Source organism: Vanacampus margaritifer, chromosome 14 (genome assembly GCF_051991255.1).
Source record: "Vanacampus margaritifer isolate UIUO_Vmar chromosome 14, RoL_Vmar_1.0, whole genome shotgun sequence".
Taxonomy (NCBI): domain Eukaryota; kingdom Metazoa; phylum Chordata; class Actinopteri; order Syngnathiformes; family Syngnathidae; genus Vanacampus; species Vanacampus margaritifer.
In genome coordinates, this window is record NC_135445.1 from 12994468 (window position 1) to 13017682 (window position 23215).

The 23215-nt window shown below is 41.7% G+C and overlaps 1 protein-coding gene and 1 long non-coding RNA gene across 3 annotated transcripts; both read left to right on the top strand.

The window, feature by feature from the left end:
• The first annotated feature begins 53 nt into the window (after positions 1-53).
• Positions 54-13520, top strand: LOC144034292 (TBC1 domain family member 10A-like). Of its 2 annotated transcripts, XM_077543011.1 has the most exons (10): positions 54-778; positions 1672-1771; positions 2962-3069; positions 3734-3840; positions 7221-7335; positions 7904-7969; positions 8902-9091; positions 9643-9797; positions 11549-11905; positions 12663-13520. In XM_077543011.1, the coding sequence occupies exons 1-10, from the start codon at positions 591-593 to the stop codon at positions 12666-12668; spliced, it is 1392 nt and encodes a 463-aa protein (XP_077399137.1). In that variant the 5' UTR covers positions 54-590; the 3' UTR covers positions 12669-13520. The 2 variants fall into 2 exon arrangements, with proteins under 2 accessions (XP_077399137.1, XP_077399135.1); XM_077543009.1 differs by having other exon boundaries at positions 56-778; positions 11549-13520.
• An 855-nt stretch (positions 13521-14375) lies between these two features.
• LOC144034136 (uncharacterized) lies at positions 14376-22383 on the top strand. The gene is made up of 3 exons (XR_013288163.1): positions 14376-14828; positions 22074-22172; positions 22283-22383. It is a non-coding gene; the product is annotated as an uncharacterized LOC144034136 (long non-coding RNA).
• The last annotated feature ends 832 nt before the right edge of the window (positions 22384-23215 follow it).

Genomic DNA, 23215 nt, shown 5'->3' on the forward strand with positions numbered 1-23215 from the left:
CGTAGAAGACACCTGGGAACCGTTTTAGTATTCGAGTTTGTCAGTCTTCTTGGGTTGCCTTTTGTAAAAATACAAGTCTCCTCTCCGTTTATCGTTTTCGAACGTTTACAGGCTACTTTTAGTTTGTAACGCGTCTACTCTGGTTTGAGCGTCCTTGTAAAGCTGCAGTGCGTTGTTGAGTCCATAGAGGGCGGTAGAGAGTTGTTTTGTTTATGTACTAACGTGCTAGTCTGCATTCCTGCTGACAGTAGCAGAGATTTAGCGACAACACCATTCAGCTGACAGGTGTGTGTGATGCTAGCACGTTAGCTCCGAGTCCGCACACGCCTCATGACTTTAGCGAGCGCTATTAAATATGAATATTTTCGTAGAACAATAATACCGGTAAGTCCAAAATGCAACTTTTAAGTATGGGGGCTTATTAACAGCAACAAGATAAGAAGCATTCCCCTCTTAGCCACCGTAGTTAGCATAGCCCGTGACAGTAGTTGAGCTATTATGGAGGTTTAAGCGAGTAAAAAATAACCCGAGGCCAGTGTGGTTTACGTTTTTACCGAGGCGGTTTTTCCGTGAAGATAAATGTTGGCTAAATGGCAAAAACCGACGATGGAGAGCTTGACTTTGAGGGTAGCGCGGAGCAGCTGACAAGCAACGGGAGCACTCGGTCGTTTGGCTCCGATGCAGTCACACTAGACTCGGATGGCACTGACACGTCTGGGGAGAAAGAGGTGGACAAGTACGGCTTCACAGGTGGAGCCCAGCAGTATCCGGGACTCAAGTAAGTATTCTTATTTAGTTAAAACATATATACATATGTATGAAATGAATGATAATTCATTTAAATCATTTTGAGGTCTGTAAAAGAGACAGTATGTTGGACTAGCGCTGTATTTTACAAGCTTTTTTAAGCCAAACTACTCACAAAAAGTGGCTTAATCGTGTTTCGGGTCAAATTTCAATATGAACCTAAAATGTACTTTACATTTTTGCAGGTAAACTTTATTTGACCTTCTTGTAAATGTCCAACTGTCCAATGTCTTTGGAAACACACACACACACATTTTGGAGAAGGTCAACTAGAGTTCAAGTTAAATTAAAGACATCCTGAAATTCATGCCAAATTAAACTTTTTGTAAGTAGTACACTAGAAAATTCTATGTACTTACTGTGAAATCTGCGCCTGTTTAATTGAACACAAATCCATTACAGTATTCTGTTGTATGAATGGTAATAGGTTAATAAGTCGCAGATAAATTGTACCTTCTATCATAAAGAGTTGTATGTAATTGTTCTGCCAGTTACTTTTATATTGCAGCCACATTACATACACCAGCTGTATTAAAATCTGCCATCACAGAGATTATAGTGTAATTTAAAATCACTGGATGTGGATGTCATTCATTGTAATATAGCAAAGTGAGATCTTGTAGCGGTACTATAGTTAAGTCAAATAGTGTTAGTGAAAGGGAACTAGGACAAAGTTCTCCCGCAGCTTCCTGTTTTCAGGAAACTTGGTTGCTGATGATGGCTATTGCGCTGCTAGATCCGTTTCCTGTCTGAATGAATAAGGAAAAGATCAGAAATTTCTAGTGTCACAGCCTTCCCTATTTATGACAGAACACAGTTACAACTGAGAAGAAAGTATTTTATAGTTTGATTTTGTATCCGCAGTGCAGAAGAAATCCCCGCAGAGGTGCTGAGGCAACGAGAGGCCAAATGGCTGGAGATGCTCAACAGTTGGGATAAATGGATGGCTAAAAAACACAAAAAGGTATTTGCTTGCCTGCCCCAAAAACATTTTTATTTTTTTTAAACAGACACTCCTTTATGAATATATGCAGAGCTGGGTGGGTGCCATGACCAGGAGTCAAGTTACTCTTGAAATTTGTGGAATATATGGCTGAATAAAAACTGCAACTCTGGTCAACCTAAAAAAAAATACTCTGACATGATTAATTCATGGATTTTTACTATATTGCTTCATGCCAATAATACATTTACTGATAGTCTCATCACATCTGACCAGTGCAAATACCAAACAGGTCACAGTGGACCAATGAGACTGTCTGCAGTCATCAGAACAGCCGTTTTTCAGCCGTGCGACACACGGGAGATCGATGTAAACGTCACATGACGTATTAAAATTAAGTTCAGTCGTCTATTTATCACAGTAGTTGTGATTGTTTTAAAACTTTACCAGATTGTTAAAGGTAGTTTAAAACAAGCTCTCCCATTGCAGACGAGCTCTGATAGGATGCTGCCCTTTTCAAGTGCGTAAATGACAAGACAGAGCACGCACAGCGATCAATTACTTTTCTGAGAGGCTGCTATGTCACTACCCGCGTTCAGCATTGTTTGGAGAAAAGAAAAATGTTTACCAGTATCTAAAGGTCTGAAATAATTTCTTCACTTTACAGGCAATATTTTAAGTAACATTCTAAACTGCCGCACGAAAAAAGATAAATGACATGTACACTGTTGATATCTGGCCTGGGCAGTGTAGCCTTGAAATAAAATAGCCACATTTTCCTACAAAAATCCACTTTCCACTTCCCTCTTCGCTTCGAATTACAGAATGAAATGAAAATACCCAAACCAATTTTTGATTTTTATCATTCCCCTATGAAATCAACTTCTTTAAAAATAATAGAACTATAAGAATACTGTACTGTAAATCAAAATGTCTTAACCAATAATGTGAATATAAGTACTTGGAAAATGCCTCTTTTGTTAAACACGTACAAAAACACAATTCTTAATAAATAAAAATGTTTTGAGTCCAACTGCATTCCGCTTACTTCATGTAACATTCTGTTCTTCTCACGTTCTTCCATGTTGAGGTTGCAAACAGAAATAGAAATAAAAACACACACGTTTAATCTTTGACACCCACTGATGGTAATTCAAACCCAGACTTTATTTGTGTATTTTTTTCCTGAAAACTCTCTATGTCGGAACCAGGTGAAAGAACGCTGTCAGAAGGGGATCCCGCCATCATTGCGTGGTCGCGCTTGGCTCTACCTCACGGGAGGCAAAGTGAAGGAGGAGCAAAACCGGGGCAAGTTCCAGGTCAGCTTAACATTTCTTGTTTTGTGCAACTGGAATTTAAAGTGCCTCCAGTACTCATTCCACTGCTCCAACAATGGACTTCACTGATACCACTTTTTTTCCCGACCATGTGCTTATTGCATTTACCAATACCGTGAACCGATACTTGCATTTAAAAGCGTGATGAAAATGTGTTTTATTTGAACTGATATTGTTTGACACAGTATTAATCTAAATATTAAGTTAACACAAATACTTCTTGGCATACGTTTCCCCTCAAATACAGTATAACACTTTTTAGAGTAACAACTTTTGGCTAACTTAAAACATGACAACTTTGCTACTAGTGTAAACAGGAATGGTGAATGCAATGAACACCAAGACAGAATTACTTACATGACAAATGGTTGAAAAATAATGTAGAAACAAATACAATAGTACAGTGAAACTGGCACAGACACATTGGAGTTGCTGATGCATTTTAAGGAGGCAGATTCCAAAAACTAGGCTAATTGTTTCATTTCACACATGAGAAGAAGAAGAAGAAGAACATGGGTAAGGAGGCACGCCACAGACCCAGCAATTTGTATTTTTAAGTTTAGTCCATTTAAAAAGTCTATTGTCCCCTTTAGTGTGGAACACACAGCGACGCATTTTTAATCATCTTACCAAATTGTGCGTTTAGGAGTTGGACAGCCAACCCGGAGATCCCAAATGGGTGGATGTCATCGAGAGAGACCTCCACCGGCAGTTTCCCTTCCATCAAATGTTTTCAGCCAGAGGGGGACACGGGTAAGCACCAGTCAGTCGGCTGCCTGTTTCACTATAGTTTGTGTGTACGGAAATCTGCGTATAATGGACTGCCATTGGTTAAAAAATAAATAAACAAATCGTCGTCGTCGTCGTCTTCTTCCGCTTATCCGGGGTCGGGTCGCGGGGGCAGCAGCTTTAGCAGGGAAGCCCAGACTTCCCTCTCCCCAGCCACTTCAGCCAGCTCATCCGACGGGACCCCAAGGCGTTCCCAGGACAGCCGAGAGACATAGTCTCTCCAGCGTGTCCTGGGTCGTCCCCGGGGCCTCCTGCCGGTAGGACATGCCCGGAACACCTCCCCAGGGAGGCGTCCAGGAGGCATCCGAACCAGATGCCCGAGCCACCTCAACTGGTTCCTCTCAACGTGGAGGAGCAGCGACTCGACGCTGAGTCCCTCTCGGATGACCGAGCTTCTCACCCTATCTCTAAGGGAGAGCCCGGCTACCCTGCGGAGGAAACTCATTTCGGCCGCTTGTATCCGGGATCTTGTTCTTTCGGTCACGACCCACAGCTCGTGACCATAGGTGAGGGTAGGAACGTAGATCGACCGGTAAATCGAGAGCTTCGCCTTTCGGCTCAGCTCCTTCTTCACCACAACGGACCGATACAGCGTCCGCATCACTGCAGACGCTGCACCGATCCGCCTGTCGATCTCCCGCTCTAACCTACCCTCACTCGTGAACAAGACCCCAAGATACTTGAACTCCTCCACTTGGGGCAGGACCTCCTCCCCGACCCGGAGAGGACACTCCACCCTTTTCCGACTGAGGACCATGGTCTCGGATTTGGAGGTGCTGATCCTCATCCCAACCGCTTCACACTCGGCTGCGAACCGCTCCAGTGAGAGCTGGAGGTCACGGCTTGAAGAAGCCAACAGCACCACATCATCTGCAAAAAGCAGAGATGCAATGCTGAGGCCACCAAACCGGACCCCCTCAACGCCTCGGCTACGCCTAGAAATTCTGTCCATAAAAGTTATGAACAGAATCGGTGACAAAGGGCAACCTTGGCGGAGTCCAACCCTCACCGGAAACAAATTCGACTTACTGCCGGCAATGCGGACCAGACTCTGACATCGGTCGTACAGGGACCGAATGGCCCGTATCAGGGGGCTCGGTAACCCATACTCCCGAAGCACCCCCCACAGAACTCCCCGAGGTACACGGTCAAACGCCTTCTCCAAGTCCACAAAGCACATGTGGACTGGTTGGGCGAATTCCCACGCACCCTCGAGGATCCTGCTGAGGGTGTAGAGCTGGTCCACTGTTCCACGGCCGGGACGAAAACCACACTGCTCCTCCTGGATCCGAGATTCGACCTCCCGACGGACCCTCCTCTCCAGCACCCCTGAATAGACCTTACCTGGGAGGCTGAGGAGTGTGATCCCTCTAAAGTTGGAACACACCCTCCGGTCCCCCTTCTTAAAAAGGGGAACCACCACCCCGGTCTGCCAATCCAGAGGCACCGTCCCCGATGTCCACGCGATGCTGCAGAGACGTGTCAACCACGACAGCCCCACAACATCCAGAGCCTTCAGGAACTCCGGGCGGATCTCATCCACCCCCGAGGCCCTGCCACCGAGAAGCTTTCCAACCACCTCGGCGACTTCGACCCCAGAGATAGGGGAGCCCACTTCAGAGTCCCCAGACCCTGCTTCCTCAAAGGAAGGCGTGTTGGTGGAATTGAGGAGGTCTTCGAAGTACTCTCCCCACCGGTTCACGACGTCCCGAGTCGAGGTCAACAGCACTCCGTCTCCACTATACACAGTGTTAACGGTGCACTGCTTTCCTCTCCTGAGACGCCGGATGGTGGACCAGAATTTCCTCGAAGCCGTCCGGAAGTCGTTTTCCATGGCCCCACCGAACTCCTCCCATGCCCGAGTTTTTGCCTCAGCGACCGCCAAAGCCGCATTCCGCTTGGCCAGCCGGTACCCGTCAGCAGCCTCCGGAGTCCCACAGGCCAAAAAGGCCCGATAGGACTCCTTCTTCAGCTTGACGGCATCCCTTACCGCTGGTGTCCACCAGCGGGTTCGAGGATTGCCGCCACGACAGGCACCAACCACCTTACGGCCACAGCTCCGATCGGCCGCCTCAACAATTGAAGCGCGGAACATGGTCCACTCGGACTCAATGTCCCCCGCCTCCCCCGGGACAATGGAGAAGCTCTGCCGGAGATGGGCGTTGAAACTCTTTCTGACAGGGGATTCTGCCAGACGTTCCCAGCAGACCCTCACAGTACGTTTGGGCCTGCCTGGTCGGACCGGCATCTTACCCCGCCATCGGAGCCAACACACCACCAGGTGGTGATCAGTTGACAGCTCCGCCCCTCTCTTAACCCGAGTGTCCAACACATACGGCCGCAAGTCCGATGACACGACTACAAAGTCGATCATCGAACTACGGCCTAGGGTGTCCTGGTGCCAGGTGCACATATGGACACTCTTGTGCTTGAACATGGTGTTCGTTATGGACAGTCCGTGGCGAGCACAGAAGTCCAGTAACAAAACACCACTCGGGTTTCGATCGGGGGGGCCATTCCTCCCAATCACGCCCCTCCAGGTCTCACTGTCATTACCCACGTGAGCGTTGAAGTCCCCCAGTAGAACGAGGGAGTCTCCAGGGGGTGCGCTCTCCAGCACACCCTCCAAGGACTCCAGAAAGGGTGGGTACTCTGAGCTGCTGTTCGGTGCATAAGCACAAACAACAGTCATGACCCGTCCCCCCACCCGAAGGCGGAGGGAGGCTACCCTCTCATTCACCGGGGTAAACCCCAACGTACAGGCGGCTAGCTGGGGGGCAATGAGTATGCCCACACCTGCTCTGCGCCTCTCACCGTGGGCAACTCCAGAGTGGAAGAGGGTCCAGCCCCTCTCGAGAGGATTGGTACCAGAACCCAAGCCGTGTGTGGAGGTGAGTCCGACTATATCTAGTCGGAACTTCTCAGCCTCGCACACCAGTTCGAGCTCCTTCCCTGTCAGAGAGGTGACATTCCATGTCCCCAGAGCTAGCTTCAGTAGCCGGGGGTCAGACCGCCAAGGCCCCCGCCTTTGGCTGCCACCCAACTCACTGCGCACCCGACCCCTTTGGCCCCTTCCACCGGTGGTGAGCCCATGGGAAGGGGGACCCACGTTGCCTTTTCGGGCTGTGCCCGGCCGGTCCCCATGGGTATAGGCCCGGCCACCAGACGCTCGCCTTCGAACAAATAAAAATGAAATGAAATGAAAAATGAAATAAACAAATCCTTTAAATATAATGCATTTAAATATTCTTAAAAATGGACTGCCATTGAAAATCATTGAGGGGATACAAAAAAAAAACAGGATTAATAAATGATCTATTTATCCATCTATTCCACACATGCAGGCAGCAAGACTTATTCCGAGTGCTGAAGGCGTACACCCTGCACCGTCCCGAGGAGGGCTACTGTCAGGCTCAGGCTCCAGTCGCCGCTGTGCTCCTCATGCACATGCCTGCTGAGGTATAAATTAACACGAACGCACATACAGTATATGACAAGGATTGGCACCCTTGTCACTTCATGAATTAAATGCATTCGCAATGCATTCTGGGAACTGAGTGGCATATAGGTAGTCATGATACACTCTACCTATGGCGATGTTAAAGCTCATACGGGCAAAGTGTTGCCACGTTCTATGTTTGTTGATGTCAGAAAAACCTAATTATCAAGGATGCATGTTCTGTATTTGGTAGCACAGATTTTGGCGTTGACGAAAAAAAGTCAGCTTCATGAAAATCGGTTGAGAAATGACCAAGTTATGATTTATTTTCAATCCAAATGCATTGTCTTTGATGCAAACGTTGCCGCCACCAAAGGCACTGAGCCGGGGAATGACGATTAATTGGGAATATTTTTTATCCTGCCAAATATCAGCGTCAGGCTAAAAAAAAAAAATCCACATGCCGGGCCCCAGTAAAATCAAACTACAGACATCTAATGATACAGTACACAATGAAAGCAGTTTCAAACAAATATACTCCTTCCAATAGGTCCTTCGCTAACATGAAAGAGTTGTGTTGTGTCCTAGGATGCGTTCTGGGTCCTGGTCCAGATTTGTGAGAAGTACCTTCCTGGATACTACAGTACAGGGCTGGTAAGATGCACACTCAGTTTTTTTTTTTTAACAACGGTCAATTACACAACTGTCATATTATTCATAGTGTTCACCATGTCATTTATTATCCACTTTAACCCTGTATGTCGTACACTGTGACTTTACACATTACAATGTGCACAATCTCATTATATTCAATCTTTGGTTTCTTACTGTGTGAGGTTAAAGTACTAATTTAACAATATGTTGGTTTCAAACTCTACTACCTTTTTCGTTTGACATAACTCTACTGATATTACATTCTTACTATCTTTCATACAATGTCAAAAAAATAATAATTCTTTGTAAAGGTTCACATTTTGTGTTCAACCTCATTAGTCTGTGAAAGTCAGCCTAATGTGTGCATCTTGAACAATTCCGAGGCTGCTTTGCCATAAAATAGTAACTTGACTCCTCGCTGAATCATGTTTCAAAATAGAAACAGAATAGAATAGAAAAGCCTTTATTGTTATTGACACATTGCCATACTCCAGAGTAGGGGTCTATAAATTTTAGTTTCACCTATAGAGTGGGTGTGTTTGGGGTTCACTGTATTGTGAGACTCACTGTCGGGTTTGACATGCAAACTAGCTAGTAATGAACTAAATCTGTAATACATTAACTATTAAAAAAACAACAACACTTGTTTTCATTTGTGCAGTAAAAATCATAGTTCGTAAAAAAGACAGTATAATATGTTGCCTTTTTTTAATGTTTAAAGTCTTTATCTGATCCACAGTGCCATTCCCAGCATTTCCCACCCTCTACTGTGAACATTGTGTCTTTAGATCTGTCCCTTGACTGATACCGATACACCAACTAACTAATAGCATAATGAGATGAGATAAAACGATTAAGCGAGCCAAGGAAGAAAAGGACTCGGTCCTGTCTGTGCATCCGTCCGCTTAATGTGTCCACGTTGTCCCCCGCAGGAGGCCATCCAGCTGGACGGAGAGATCCTGCACGCTCTGCTGCGTCGAGTGTCTCCCACGGCACACCGTCACCTCAAGCAACACAAGCTGGAGCCCATCTTGTACATGACAGAGTGGTTCATGTGCGCCTTCTCCCGCACGCTGCCCTGGGCGTCCGTGCTCCGCGTGTGGGACATGTTCCTCTGTGAGGGTGAGATTTGTCACTCACATTCTGTCCAGTGTGTCCCAACTCTTATTGAACGGAGGTCCATATTTTACATTGTTAAAAAAAAAAAACACAAGCACAAAGGTATTCTGTTGTCAAAGTTCAAAGGTTAGTTGCAGCTTTAGCCAAATGGTGAAAGAGCATTTACATGTAAATATCTCATTTTAAAGTAAGCTTTTTATCCATCTATGTTCTATACCAGGGGTGGTCACACTCGGTCCTCGGTGGCCGCAGTCCTGCAGGTTTTGGAGGTTTCTCTTCTCCAACACCAAGCTCTGCATAAGCCTGATAACGATCCCGTTGATTGGAATCAGCTTGTATTGAAAGAGGGTACCCTCCAAAACCTGCAGGACTCGGGCCCTCGAGGACTGAGTTTGCCCACCCCTCTTCTATACACTCAAATTCTTCAAGATCCTGCGATTACACTTCCATAAAGTACAAAAAACTTTGTCTTTAAAATTTTTTTTTTTAATGTTTTTTATGCGGTTTCCCCAGCTGTATCTGCTCTCAAAGTAAGTCGTTTCTCTTGCTCTTAGGAGTGAAGATACTGTTTCGCGTGGGCCTGGTCCTCCTCAAATGCATGCTTGGAACTCATGAGAAGGTGAAGACATGCCCGGGTCTCTACGAAACTATGGAGTGTCTCCGGGCCATACCTCCACAATACATGCAGGAGAGTTACCTGATACAAGAGGTGAGTTTATACTCACTCTATGAATGTAAATTGGTGCTACTAACCACAAGCTCCAAAATACAATATTTTTTACAGATTTTTCAGTAGTAAAAACATGATGGCATTTTTTTTTTTTTTAACACTGTTGACTCCATATGGCCCACTTTTGGTGGTGATCAAATTTGGTGAGTTCTAAAATATGAACAAAGCGGCCTTTAAAAGCCATGGGCAGTATTTTATTTTGAAATGGCTTGGTCAGAACCAACAAAAAGCCAAAAAATAACACAATAACGCCTAGGGGTTAAAGTTGCTTTAAGGAGTTTGAAACTTTTTTTACACTCGACTGCCACCTCTGGGCTAAAGTGTAAATGCAACCTCCACGATGCTCGTGCATGAGCCGCGCATGCCTGTACAAGAACGAGCGAACAGAAACTCCTCTGGCAAGAGGCCACTATTTACAGACTAGCAAAGATGATTTCAACTGATAGAATGATAGAGCAATTCTGAATAAATTGCTTGCACAGATAATCAAATTTTTTAAATTACCGTGATATAGTGCAGTTTCTTGCAAATAATTTATTATTATTATCTAGTAATATTTTAGGCCATGATACTGTAGTTCAAATACACAATAAAGCTCAAATTCATTTGTTCCTCTTTATGTTTTTTATGTTATGCTTCATTTCAAACTTATTCTTGAACGCATTGAAAACGTGTGTCTGTTCTGTTTATATAAACTTTTTATTGGAAAGACGCTGAAGTTGCCGTGCCGGAGTTCCAGCTGTGCTCGAACGCGTCCTTTTCTTTCTCCCGGCAGATTCCATATTTATCAATGTAAAAGCTTGCACTTGCAGTCGTGTTGTTTATCCCAAGTGTCTCAAGGTGAGCACTTCTTCTTCTGCGCGTTATGGCGCAGAAGTGGAAACTTTTATTTTTATTGTATTGTATTTTATTTTTTGAGCATTCCAGCAACACATTCAAATCACGCAAAAAAGAAATTAAAACAACAGTGCGGAAGTGAGAAAAAAAGAATTGTAAACTCTGCCTGGCGACGCGAGCGCGCATGACGTCACATTCTTAGCGTTTTTGCCCTGATTGCTTCTATTTAGAAGAGCTTTTTATAGGCTTATCGATGCAGTTTTTGTAAACATGTTAGGACTTGTTCTACACATCAGGGCATTGTTTCTGCATATAAATGTGTACAAATCTGTAATTTTAACAGCTTTAACAAAAAACACCGATCTGAAACAGTCTTAACTTTTGACATTCTTATAGCCACAAACTCAATAATAAGGATGGAACTTTTTGTGACCTTAAAATTTCAGTTAAATAAGCCAATCCAACACGCACACACAATTTAAAACAGTTTCCCGGTGTCTTCATAAATTGTTTGAATTACATAAACTTCACTCACATACACTATTTTCTTCTTGCTGAAATCTGCACACACAAAAGAAAGAAAGAAAATTGCAATGGCATGCAAAACACTATTTTTATTTTGGGCAACACTATGGCCTTAACTAAATGAAGCTTTTCCTCTGACTTCAACATAGTTTCTTGGCACATTTTTAGCTAATAATGGACTAATGGAGTATAGGTTCCAAAACAAATCATCGAATCACAATCGCTGTTGCCCGAAGTTAGCTGGCATAGGCTCCAGCACTCCTGCGATCCTGCTGCTTCTTTCTCGTCATGATGTCCTGTGGTCCGCTATTATGGTTATTTTATCATTTTGTGAATAAAATGTGCCAATGTCATCCACTGTAATTCAGACCATCGAGCTGTCCATATCGACGAAAGACATCGAGAAAGAGCACTTGGCACAGCTGCGGCGCTGGAAAGAAACCCACGGCGACCTCCACTACAGATCCCCTCCCAGGATGCACGGCGCCAAGGCAGTCATGGCCGCCGAGCCGCCGGCCCGGCAGGATTTGAGGCAGCGGCCCACCATCATTGTGGAATCTCCCTCAGAAGTAGATGACGCCAAGGACACTCGCAAGGCCAAAAGGGAGAGGCGTAAGAAGAGCGTTCTACCGCCGCCGCAGGAGATGGATAAAACACCGCCGCTGCTTCTCGGTGTTCCGTCGCCACTCCTGAAACCAATGAGCATGCACGCGTCCAAAGAGAGTGTAAGCAGCGCCGAGCATGACACGTTTCTGTAGCACAGTGAGCACGCCAGTCATTCCGCAACGGAGATGTTGAAATTTCACTGAAATGGACTTTCTTAAACACTCATGATTCCTAAAATGTGTAGAATTTCATAACACTATCATATTTGTAAATTACATTAGTCAGTTTGGAATGTTACTGAAGTCAAAAGTGTGAAACGTATATTGCAAGTTTATTCAATATCTTTGATATCCAGCTTATGGTTCAGGTACTAGTACACAGTTTGTACTCACTAGTAAGCGAGTGTAGAGTACTAGTGGAATGACGTCCTTAGTAGTAACGTTTTTCCACTACTGCCTTCCACGTCTGTGTGACATTAATGAAGTGAAGCGCTAGATGACTAGTATAATTTTATAATGTCATTAATAGTACTAGTAGAACACAGTTGTCAACGTGTGCACAGTTTTGCCTCACTAGTAACATGCAGTTTTTCTTCTAGTATGCTATAAAATTTACCTACTAGTGAGGACAAAATATGAAAAGGATGTTAAATGAATTTTCAAAGAATGTCAGCAATGAGACATTCATTCTACTAGTGTGCTGAATTGTTTTACTAGTGATGACAAACAGCTTTCTGTACTAGTGCATAGTAGCTGGATATAAAGGATATAGACTATAAATATTAAAACAGCTTTCTGCACACCTCTTATAAATGTGTAATCCCCCTAATGAACTGCAGGTGGCGATGATGACTAGTTTGCACTTTCCCCCCCTAAGGTTTGATCAGACTGAGAGGATGAAGCAGCTCTATGGTGTGCATGACTTAACATGCTAACTGACTTTAACAGCTACTGCAAAGAAGCATTCTGATTATGTCAGAACAGAAAATGGTAAACCTACTCACCGGCCACAATATTAGGTTCAACTATTAAGATCCACCACGTGAGCTTTATGAAAAGTTCTCATGTTGGATATCACGAAGTTGCGCATATGTACTTAATGTTGTGTCTGGTGGTTTCCCATGCTACACATGTTGCCAGCAAACTTTATTTTTGCTACTTTGCTAGCCTCTGTGTCAGTCTGAACAACTGTGGTTATACGTTTCTGAATGCATAACACCTTCACATTACTTTGACAACTCCACCTCTTTTTTTTAAATGAAGGAAACTTTGTTCAGGGACATTGCTGTGCCACCAAGCCAAAGATTTTTTTGTTGGGTGTGTTGTACAGTATCTGTCAGACCGGGAGTGTTTAATCATGTTGGGAATGAAATGAGCGACCGTGAATGCAAAATCAGGGATGCTGGGCATAAAGACTTTCAAGGACTATTAATGGGAAAAAAAATAACACTCCAACATTGGGAGGTGGTTGTTGTCGGTGTCATGCAACCAGTTTACAGCCAGCCCACTTTTCTGAGCTAGCTATATAAAATGATGTGTATTTTTATACAATCCTAACACAAATGCAGCCCAATGAATGTACAACAATTTTTTTTTTTTTTTACAATGACATGTAAGCTCGAAATGTTTCTTTTGCACTTTTAGGGGCGTGGAGCAGTAATTAAAATCAGAGGTAAAGCATTAACCTACGGATATGATGATTGCTATGATATGGGATAAACTTGTTTAAAAAGTGTCATGCATTTTTGTCTGCAATCAACTTTATAAAGGGACCGTGGTGGGTATTGAAACATTTCCAATGTGTCTTTTAGTGTTCACAGCAAGCTTATAGACTAGAATATTTTAGAATGTAACCACCTGTTAGTCAAGTTTGGATAAAAGGAGGGGTGCACCCACGACTGGTCGCCAACCAATCACAGGGCACCTAGACAAACTAATGTTCACCAGCATTTATGCCTATGGAGAATTCAGAGACTTTAATTAACCCTGCATCTATGTTTTTAGAGTGTGATAGGAAGCTGCAAACTGCACACAGTAAAGGCCAGAGCTGAGATTCCAAATCTGAATCTCAACTGCAAGGTAGTCGTCTGTGCCAACCACTAGGTTTGGCATACTCCCCTATTTTTCTATTCAGATGAAAAGCATTCCATTGTCTATAGATGGCGCTACTTAGCTGCTACTTAAACATTTGGGAGATTACAAGACAACACACTAATGAATGATTAAGACGTACAAACTTGTGTAATCCAATAATAGACCACTTGGATCAAGCTGTGGTGTGTAAATAGTGTAAAAAAAACTGTGTCAAATCCATACATGCAAGGTTTGATTGTAAAGACTGGCCACCATCCCGAAAACAATGATGGCATTATTTAATCCTAAACAAAGACAATGAGACAAGAGAGCAAAATGCCACTCACGCACAGAGCCGAGGCATCGTTGAGTAATACAGTACAGCCTGTGTTCGTTAACATTCACACGCTGCCTACCCGCACACTTCCTCGGACACCTGTTTCTCCGGCTCTTTCAGCTCGGCCGGGAATTAGCATCTCAAATGGGGGAGAAGTCCCACAGCGGCGGTTATTGCGCCTCACTTTGCGCTGCTTAGCTTCACTTTTACGTGTCTGAATGATGAAGGTCAGCTGCAGCCTGCCTCAAGGCCCATGTCTTCAAATCAAACACTGATAACTTTATACACAGTATATTATGTGGTACTTTGAGTGGAATGCACTGACACATCCCACAATGAATACTAATGATATAAAGTGAATACAAATGTTTAAACATGTACAGATTAAACAATTAACATTTGCTGTTTGTAAATAGCAAACAGGTTTTAAAATTTACGATTGTCCACATCCGTCAGCGAATGAATGGTGAGTGCACAATTCATTGTTTGAATATTTTACCGTCACTAATCCTAACGCTAGACTTCTTTTTATACTTATGACAGCTTCTGGTGTGTAACAGCTCAATGCGTGAGCGAGTTGACTCAACTTCATCAACCCTTCACTTTCAGTGTGCTGCTACACCTCATCAAAGTGTGAGTAGTACACCAAATGGGAACCATGCACATTGGTTGATTTGCATGATATTGTTACTTAATGTTAAAATGTTGCCCGAAATATTAGCTTTTTTAGGTTTTATAATGGTGACAGTTTGACTCAGGCAGACATTTGTGGTCCAGTAACCACTTTATTTATTTATTTTCTTCTGAGAGCTCAGTATTGTTCATTTGGTAATTTTACCGATTCGACATGTCACCATCATTGCTCTCTTTTTTATTTATTTTTTTATTTTGTATGTGCGTGTGTGAGTGTGTACTCATTAATTCACCTAAAACCTATAAAAAAAAAATCCCATACCGTTCACCTAAACCGAATACTTCAGAATCCAGCAAGAGTCGTGAGATTGTCAGGAGACCCGAGGAAGGATCAAAGAAAGGAAAGTGAAATCCAGCACCGACCACCGGTAACCACTTTTAAGGAAACGCTGTGTGAAGTTTTACAAATCCAATTCCCAAAAAGTTGCAATTATATGGAAGTGCCAAATTTTAATATTTTATTCAAAATAGAACAAAGAGAACAGGTCAAAAGTTTAAACTGAGATAATGTATCATTTTAAGGGAAATCTAGGTTGATTTTAAATTCCATGGTGTCAACAAATCGAAAAAAAAAAAAATTGGGACAAGGTCATTTTCACCACTGTGAGGCACCCCCCCTCTTCTTCTTACAACAGTCTGCAAACGTCTGGGGATCGAGGAGACACGTTTCTCAAGTTTAGAAATAGGAACGCTGTCCCATTCTTGTCTAACACGCGTCTCTCTAACTGTTCAACTGTCTTGGGCTTTCTTTGTTGCACCTTCCCCTTCATGATACGCCAAATGCGCTCTAGAAGTGAAAGAAGTGGACCGCAGGCTGCCCATTTCAATACCCGGATCTTTTTCCTATGCAGCCATGATGTTGTAATTGGTGCTGCATGTAGTCTGGCATTATCGTGCTGAGAAATGCAAGATCTTCTGGCTGGATGGGAAGCATATGTTGTTCTCCAATCTGAATATACCTTTCTGCATTGACGATGCCTTTCCAGATGTGGAAGCTGCCCATGCCACACGCACTCATGCAACCCTATACCATCACAGATGCAAGCTTATAAACGGAGTGCTGATAACAACTTGGGTTGTTCTTGTCCATTGGAGGAATTGGTGATTCTCTACCCACCTTCGCTTCTGATAGACACTGCCACTCCGAGAAGCTCTTTTTATACTCCAATCAAGTTGCCAATGGACCTCATTAGTGGTGACTGGTCTTCCAGCTGTTTGTTGTAAGTGCAATTGCCTTTTCCAGCCTCTTATTGCTACCTGTCCCAACTTTTTTTTAGATTTGTTGGCACCATGAAATTTACAATCAACATATTTTCCCCTTAAAATGATACATTTCCTCAGTTTAAACTTTTGGCCTGTCATCTGTTCTATTCTGAACAAAATATTGAAATTTGGCACTTCCACATAATTGCATTCAGTTTTTATTCACAATTTGTATAGTGTCCCAACTTTTGGAGAATTTCGGTTTGTAATGTTTCAATTGCAGTAATAGCTTAAATAGCCGAAGCAAAGCTGCTTATGAACATCATGGAACCAACTCTGTTAATCAACATGGCTACATAATGAAAATATAATAATGACGATATTAAAAATGATAATAATGAACATGATCTTAACTGAATTCCTGTCTGTGCGTGTCAATCCAACTGAGTTTGTGATGTGTATTGTTTTGACTGGCGGTGGACGGGCAATATCGTAGAGAAGGGGGCCATATGTGCGAAGCGTCTGGGAGATTAAAGTCTGGGCTTGGTGAGCTGTAAAGCTCGTCTCAAGCTTTTTGGTAACAAAGTTGCACCTTTTATCCCCTCTGTGCCCTTTCTGTGACCTCTACCCAAAAGGGGATTAGAGTCATGGAGGTTAGGGCCAAAAGACAAAAAAAACAGTAGGCGGCTGGTTAAATATCATCTTTCGATTTCTTCTTGTACTCAACTGTATGAATAATAACAAAAGAGGAGGTCAAACCGTCATGATGTGACATCATCAAATGTTGTTGGACTTCAGCTCAGTGAGCATCTAAAGCAAGGGTGGGCGTCAAACTTTTGTGCTCAACAGCCACATATTAGGCTTGTAACCAATTTTTTTAAATGAAATAAAACATGTTAAATGTATTGAACAATGTATTTTATTTACAAACAATCAATTATTTAAAGGGAAAGTCAACCTCCCCCCAAAAATTCTAGACAATATTATGTTCTATGCAGCCCCACTAGTCTAAATACGGTATTTTGGTTAATATTGCATTAGTGGAATATGAGTTAAGTAGCAAAATACAGCAGTTTTTATCTATTTTGCCACTTGCTATGAAGGGAAAATGACATCACAGTTCCTTTGGTCTCAGATAACAACCAATCACAGCTCAGCTTAAGAAAACGGGTGTGCTGTGATTGGCCGTTGCCTGAGCATGTGTGATGTCATCTTCAGACAGCAAGTGGCAAGATGGCCGCCCCAACGAGATGGCTAAAAAGCGTCTGGATTTTGCTGCATAACTCCTATTACAGATTTGTAATATTAATCAGAATGTCATGTTTAGACCGGTGAGGTCACATATAACATATTAATGTCAATAAATGTTTACGGTTGACTTCCCCTTTAATGAGACGAATGACTACATTAATACATTTTATTTACCCAATTTGAGGGGGAAACAAATGAATGCAACATATATTGCAGGTTTACCATAGTTTAGTCATGCCGCAACAAACAAGGACCACTTATGGCAAAGAGTGATGTGATTATGAAACTGTCAGGAAAAGCCTACTAGAACATTTGAACTTTATTTGGTGTTAATCAGACGCACTTTACATAATGGCAGGTGTGTGATGATTCGTATTTAACATGATTTTGAATATGATTGGTTAATTCTGAGCACAGCCACGGCTCCAGTTATAAGAAGCTGTGCATACTCAGTATATTTTTACAACTCCTTTTGAAAATATGTTGGGGGGGGTTTACTCGGGTCAGAGGCTGAATCAAAGCTTTCAGTATGCTCTAGCATAACAAAGAAAAACGTCTAAATATGTTTCTTTTTATACATTTTTGGGAACAAATGAGTTAATAAAGGTTTTATGATGGCTATGGTTTGAGCTTGCAATGGATAATCATGTCGTTCCTATCAATGTTATGCATGCGTGACTTCGGACCTTGCGCTGCGTTTCCTTGTAATCCTTTTTCCATGTTTGGTCAGAAAACACAGATTGAAGGGAGAGTTGCACGTGTGAGACAGGAAGTAGCGTGGCAACGCAGGTCAGCAGCGCCACAGATGCTCTTTCAATGCATGACAACCAGGAAGTGTGTGTGTCCTTTAATGGTTTTCCTCAGGATAACAGTAGCCGGCCATGCGTATGGTGAATGTCGGCTTTTTGTCTTTTATTAAGATTTGTGGTCGGATATGAGACATCATTGTCAGGATCTCCCTCCTTTTATATATATATACATGATATCTTTTTTTCTGCTTGGCTCACTCTCCAAAGTTATTGTTCTTCTTTGAGGCTCCTTGAAGTGGTCATCAACATTAGGAAAGCATGTGTGCAACGTTCATGGCCTGCATTAAAAGTTGGAAAAGTGTGATTAGACCCTCTATGTTGGTCATTTGAGTCCACCTCACTTTTTTCTTTTTTTTTTACCATTTTAGCTTTTAATGTGGGGATCTTTTTCTGATTTTATGTCCACCGCTCTGACAGGCACACTTTCCAATGTTCTTATTCTTGCTGAAGGCCCTTGAAGTGATCATCTGCATTAGAAAAGCACGTGTGTGCGACATTCAATGCCCTCATTAAACATCCGAACATTAAGATGATACGTTTTAAAAAGACACTTGCATTATAATTCCAATTGGCTTTTTGGGTTCAGCATGGTAGAGTAGTGGTTATCTCATCTGCATCACAGTTAAGAGGTTGTGGGTTCCAATCGCGTGTGGGTTTTCTCTAAGTTACTCTGGCCCACATCGCAAAAACATGCATGAAAAATGAAGACTGCACCTAAATTGTTTGAAATCAAATCCTTATCCACTGGAATGCAATATGTGATGAGTCCACCTTTTAGTTACGAGTTATCCACTTTTCAGTGCCCCCAATTCATCCCACAATGCATCTTGAAACGTAGTGAAGAACAATGGTCATTAGAATATCAAATTTATCCCATGATGCATTGCGTTAAAAGAGAAAACCTCTATTATCCTCTTATGGTAAGGTTGACTTCACAATATGAAACATTCGACCTGGGGATATATTTATAGTTTTTATCCGTTAGAGAGAAAAAAATCTGATGATTTGCCAGAAAAACTTATTTATTTATTTGTTAAAGAACACTTTTAATAGATAACAATTGTGTTGGACAAAATTGATAAGGCTCCTGTTAACACATCCTCAAATATCAAGTTTTCTCTTTTCGAGGGACCTTTGCATGACCCCAAAAGGTGCTGTTTATACACCACCCCTTTTCCATCACCCACCTCTTCATCTTGCATTTTTTAACTTTCAGCATCACAATTCACTTTATTGCTTCTTTTTCAAAATTGTGTGTCTAGTAATCCATATTCCATATTGAAGTCCTGTTTTGGATTTAGTGTATACAGCCATCGATTCTCTTCACTACTTGATGCACTTTGGAAATACAGTTGGAATTCTTGTCTGCGTGAAACACCTTTTTTCTCATTGGTAGGGAAAAAAACGGAAGTAGACTTTTATTTACTATCCAGGAAATAATGGAAACTCTTACAGTTACAGGGGCAAACTGTCCCTGTATTTTGGTGCAACATTTCAACAACTATATAAAAAATAACCACTGTCATCAATATGTAAAAACACTCGTTTGATTACAAAGTAGTCGTTTCTTAACTGTTTCTAAGTGTAAAACAAACAAAGCTCTGTGTTTATAAGTAACAATGAGTGTGGTCACATGTTTGACGTAAATATTGAGACAATGTCTGTCTGCTTTTTGGAATACTTAGGGGGAAAAAAGCAAAAACATGCTCTCTGAGCTGAGGTCTTGTAAGGTATGTGGACGATTCACATCTCTCTCTGTCCTGTGCGTCAATGTGTTTATTATTCATTCATGGACTAACTCCAAGTATGAATGCACACTGGGAAGCTACAAGCTATTAAGTTGTCTGAATCTGAACACACTCTAAAGTTCTGTGTGACTTTGGAGGCAAAAATTGTACCAGATTTCATTTCACTTTAATTTGTATCTGTAGGGAACCTTAGTTTTATACTTGTATGTTGTATGACAGATGAGAATGTTGCTTATAAATATACAGATTGGCCTGGATTACGTTTCCATTCATTCTTATGGGAAAGAAAAAGATTATCCAGTCTAAAGGTCGTTCTTTTCTCTCGCTTGATGAGTGAAGATGTTTTGAGCACTGGTCTTAATATATGACATTTTGTGAGTTTGTGTTTATGTTTATCTCTTCACCGGTGATGTTTATGAGTTTGCAAGTTATTGCACTTAATCTCACGCTGATCTGAAGCTACTTCCTGCAATTGTTGGCTCACATCCCCACACTGTCTCCCCTCTTCCCGTCCATCCAATCCCCTTTCATTACTGATAAGGAAATGGGGAGGTTGAAGAGGATACACACAGAGTCCTGTGGGGGTCGGGGGGTGGGTTTTGGGGGTACTACTGAGAAGAAGAAGAAAAAAAAAAAGCGAGAGTCCTGCTCTGGCCCTGACAAACACTGATTGCCCTGAAGTGGGTCAGACAACCTGCCTTGAGGCCTGATAACAATAACGGCAACATAAGATTAGGCAACAAAAAGTAAGATGTTTTGTTTTTATGCAGTTACCTTTAACCAGGGAATCCAATATAGAAATCAACAGTTATATTTAAACTATTTACTAGTACATATTGAAAATGGTATGACAATGGTTTAAACCAGTGGTCCACTATCACCCGGGGAATATTCGTCAGCACCTGCCATGTCTAGGTTTGAAAGACTTCCCAATATTTCAACAAGTGCCCAACATAAAAATCAAAGTCATATGAATCAGGTTTTGTTTAAAAAAATATATAAATAAAAAAATCTGTACAAATAATTAAAGTTAAAGCGTGTTTAAAAGCAAAAGATTTTTGTGTGTGTCCAAGCAAGGGATGTACGTGTCATCACAGGCTGACTTCATGGCCTTATAATTGAAACTAATGACAAAAGCACATGGGAGTCAAGACCTCTGGGTTTGAGGTTACAATAGCTTATTGTGTTTCAGTCAGTGTTACACACTCTCTGTGTAAGCATGTGTGTTTGTGTTGGATGCACGTGTGTTCTCATGAGTGAGCCTTGAAACCAAACTCAGCTCAAGTTTTAACATTTCTGAAGGTTAGACGTCCGCAAAGGTCCATAAAACGGTTCATGTTACGCATGGAGTCGCACACGCGAAACCTGCTAAATCCTGGAGAACATTTTAAAATAATTCACACACTGTTGTTGGACTTCTTCTTCGTCACACTTTCCCACGGGAATAATGTCATGGCACAATTTTTTTTTTGATTGCGCAAATGAAGACGTATGTTGATGGCACATGTGTATCAAACCAAACTGCATTAACTTTCATTTAAGATAACACGCAAAGCATCGTAGACCAAACCTTTCATTTACCATTCATTGTGCAGCTGTCAAATTAATCTCAGGCAATTATGCACTTTTTTTATGTAGGTGAAATTTCTTCGACTAAAATTGCTCTTTATTTTCACAGACTAAAATTTGATTAAAACTAAAATACAACCAGATGACTAAATTATAAATAAAACTTTAATTAATTTTAGTCAAAAAACTACAAGTAAAACTAAATTTAAATTTATTGTCAAAATTAACACTGGTCCTCACTGGTCAGATTAGATGGGCCAGTTCTTGCCCACGGGCCATATGTTTGATACCCCTGGTCTAGCGCATGTTAGTGAGTTTCGTCACAGGAGGGGAAATCAGTGGTGATATGTATTTTCTATTTAATACTTTGTGTTTTAATTGTAAATTTAAATGATGCACTTGTCCATCTGTGTTTGTGGCAACTGTCCCTGTTGTTTCTCTGTTACATTTTTGCAGTGGGGCCTTTTGCCCTAAGTTGTCATGGAAACAGCACAGTGATCTTTGTTGTTGATTTTTTTTTTATGTGCTCTGGCCAGTAACATATCTCTTTTCTGCAAGTTGTACATGATTCTCCTTCACCCCAGCCTCTTCCTTTTTTTTTTCAGGACAGGAAGTGACCGCCAACTGCACACGGCGACCCTACACGTCACCTGTGTAAACAAGCTCAATTGATATGAGTTGCTTCTGATTCCAACTTTTGTCATGTAAGTTCACATCTGACCTATTTATAATTTTTGCATGAACACTACTGGGGATTTCCATCTCCGTATATTTATATCATATAAACATTTCATCTGGGCTACTTCTGGTTTAGGAGACAACAAGTGGAAAGCAGGAAGGTTGCTATCAACACAGTCTCCCGGCCGACCTCTAAACAGAAGCTGGATCTCCATGTGTTCCCCCCCCCAGAAAGGTGAGCAGCTCATTAGGAAAAGCTGCCATGGCTCAGCTCTGGATGTCTACTCAGGGTTATGTGGTTCATAAGGTCAGACAAACACCTCATGCACATGTGCTTGACGACCTCAAGGAAGTCCACAGTGATGACATTGTTCCATTGTAGACAATAGTAGGTGAATCGGAGTTCGTCTTGAGTAATCAAAATTAAATATTTGCTGTGCTAATTTAAAAACAATTGATTTGGATTCATGAATGTATTTATTTCTATGTTGCATACAATTTGCATGCATTAAGTTGTTTTTGTCATTGGTAATATTTGACCTAATTGCATTTATTTTGTGTTTAGCATTTTAACTATTTTTTTTATTTTTATTATTATTGTTGTTGTTGTTATTTATATATAGTTTGTTGTTAATGTCCATCCATCCATTTGCTGAACCGCTTATTCCTCTTGTTCTATTCATATTTCTAAATTTACAGTATTTTTATTTTTATGGCCACCAGGGTTCTACTTCTAATTGTTTGTTTGTTTGTTTTTTCCTTTTTGTTTACTATAGCCTTCCTGGTCACCTCACCGCTACCCAAAATAAATGTAAAAAACAAAACATTAAATAAGAAAATGAATACATTTTAATGTTTTAAACAATAATCATATTTATTAGACATGCACGATAACTATCGGGCTGATAACTGTCGGACTGTTATTGGGGGGAAATGACATTTATCAATCTGTTATCATCAAAATTGGAGACTCCTCAAATGCACCAATATTGAATAATCTATTTACGATAACATACTCTATGTAGCTTCACTAGTCTAAACACAGTATACTGATTAATATTGTGTTTGT

Coding starts and splice junctions, on each gene's coding strand:
- LOC144034292 (XM_077543009.1), top strand. CDS start 591: ATGGCAAAAACCGACGATGGAGAGCTTGACTTTGAGGGTAGCGCGGAG. Junction 9,092..9,642: donor GGACATGTTCCTCTGTGAGG/GTGAGATTTGTC, acceptor TCTTGCTCTTAG/GAGTGAAGATACTGTTTCGC. Junction 9,798..11,548: donor AGAGTTACCTGATACAAGAG/GTGAGTTTATAC, acceptor ACTGTAATTCAG/ACCATCGAGCTGTCCATATC.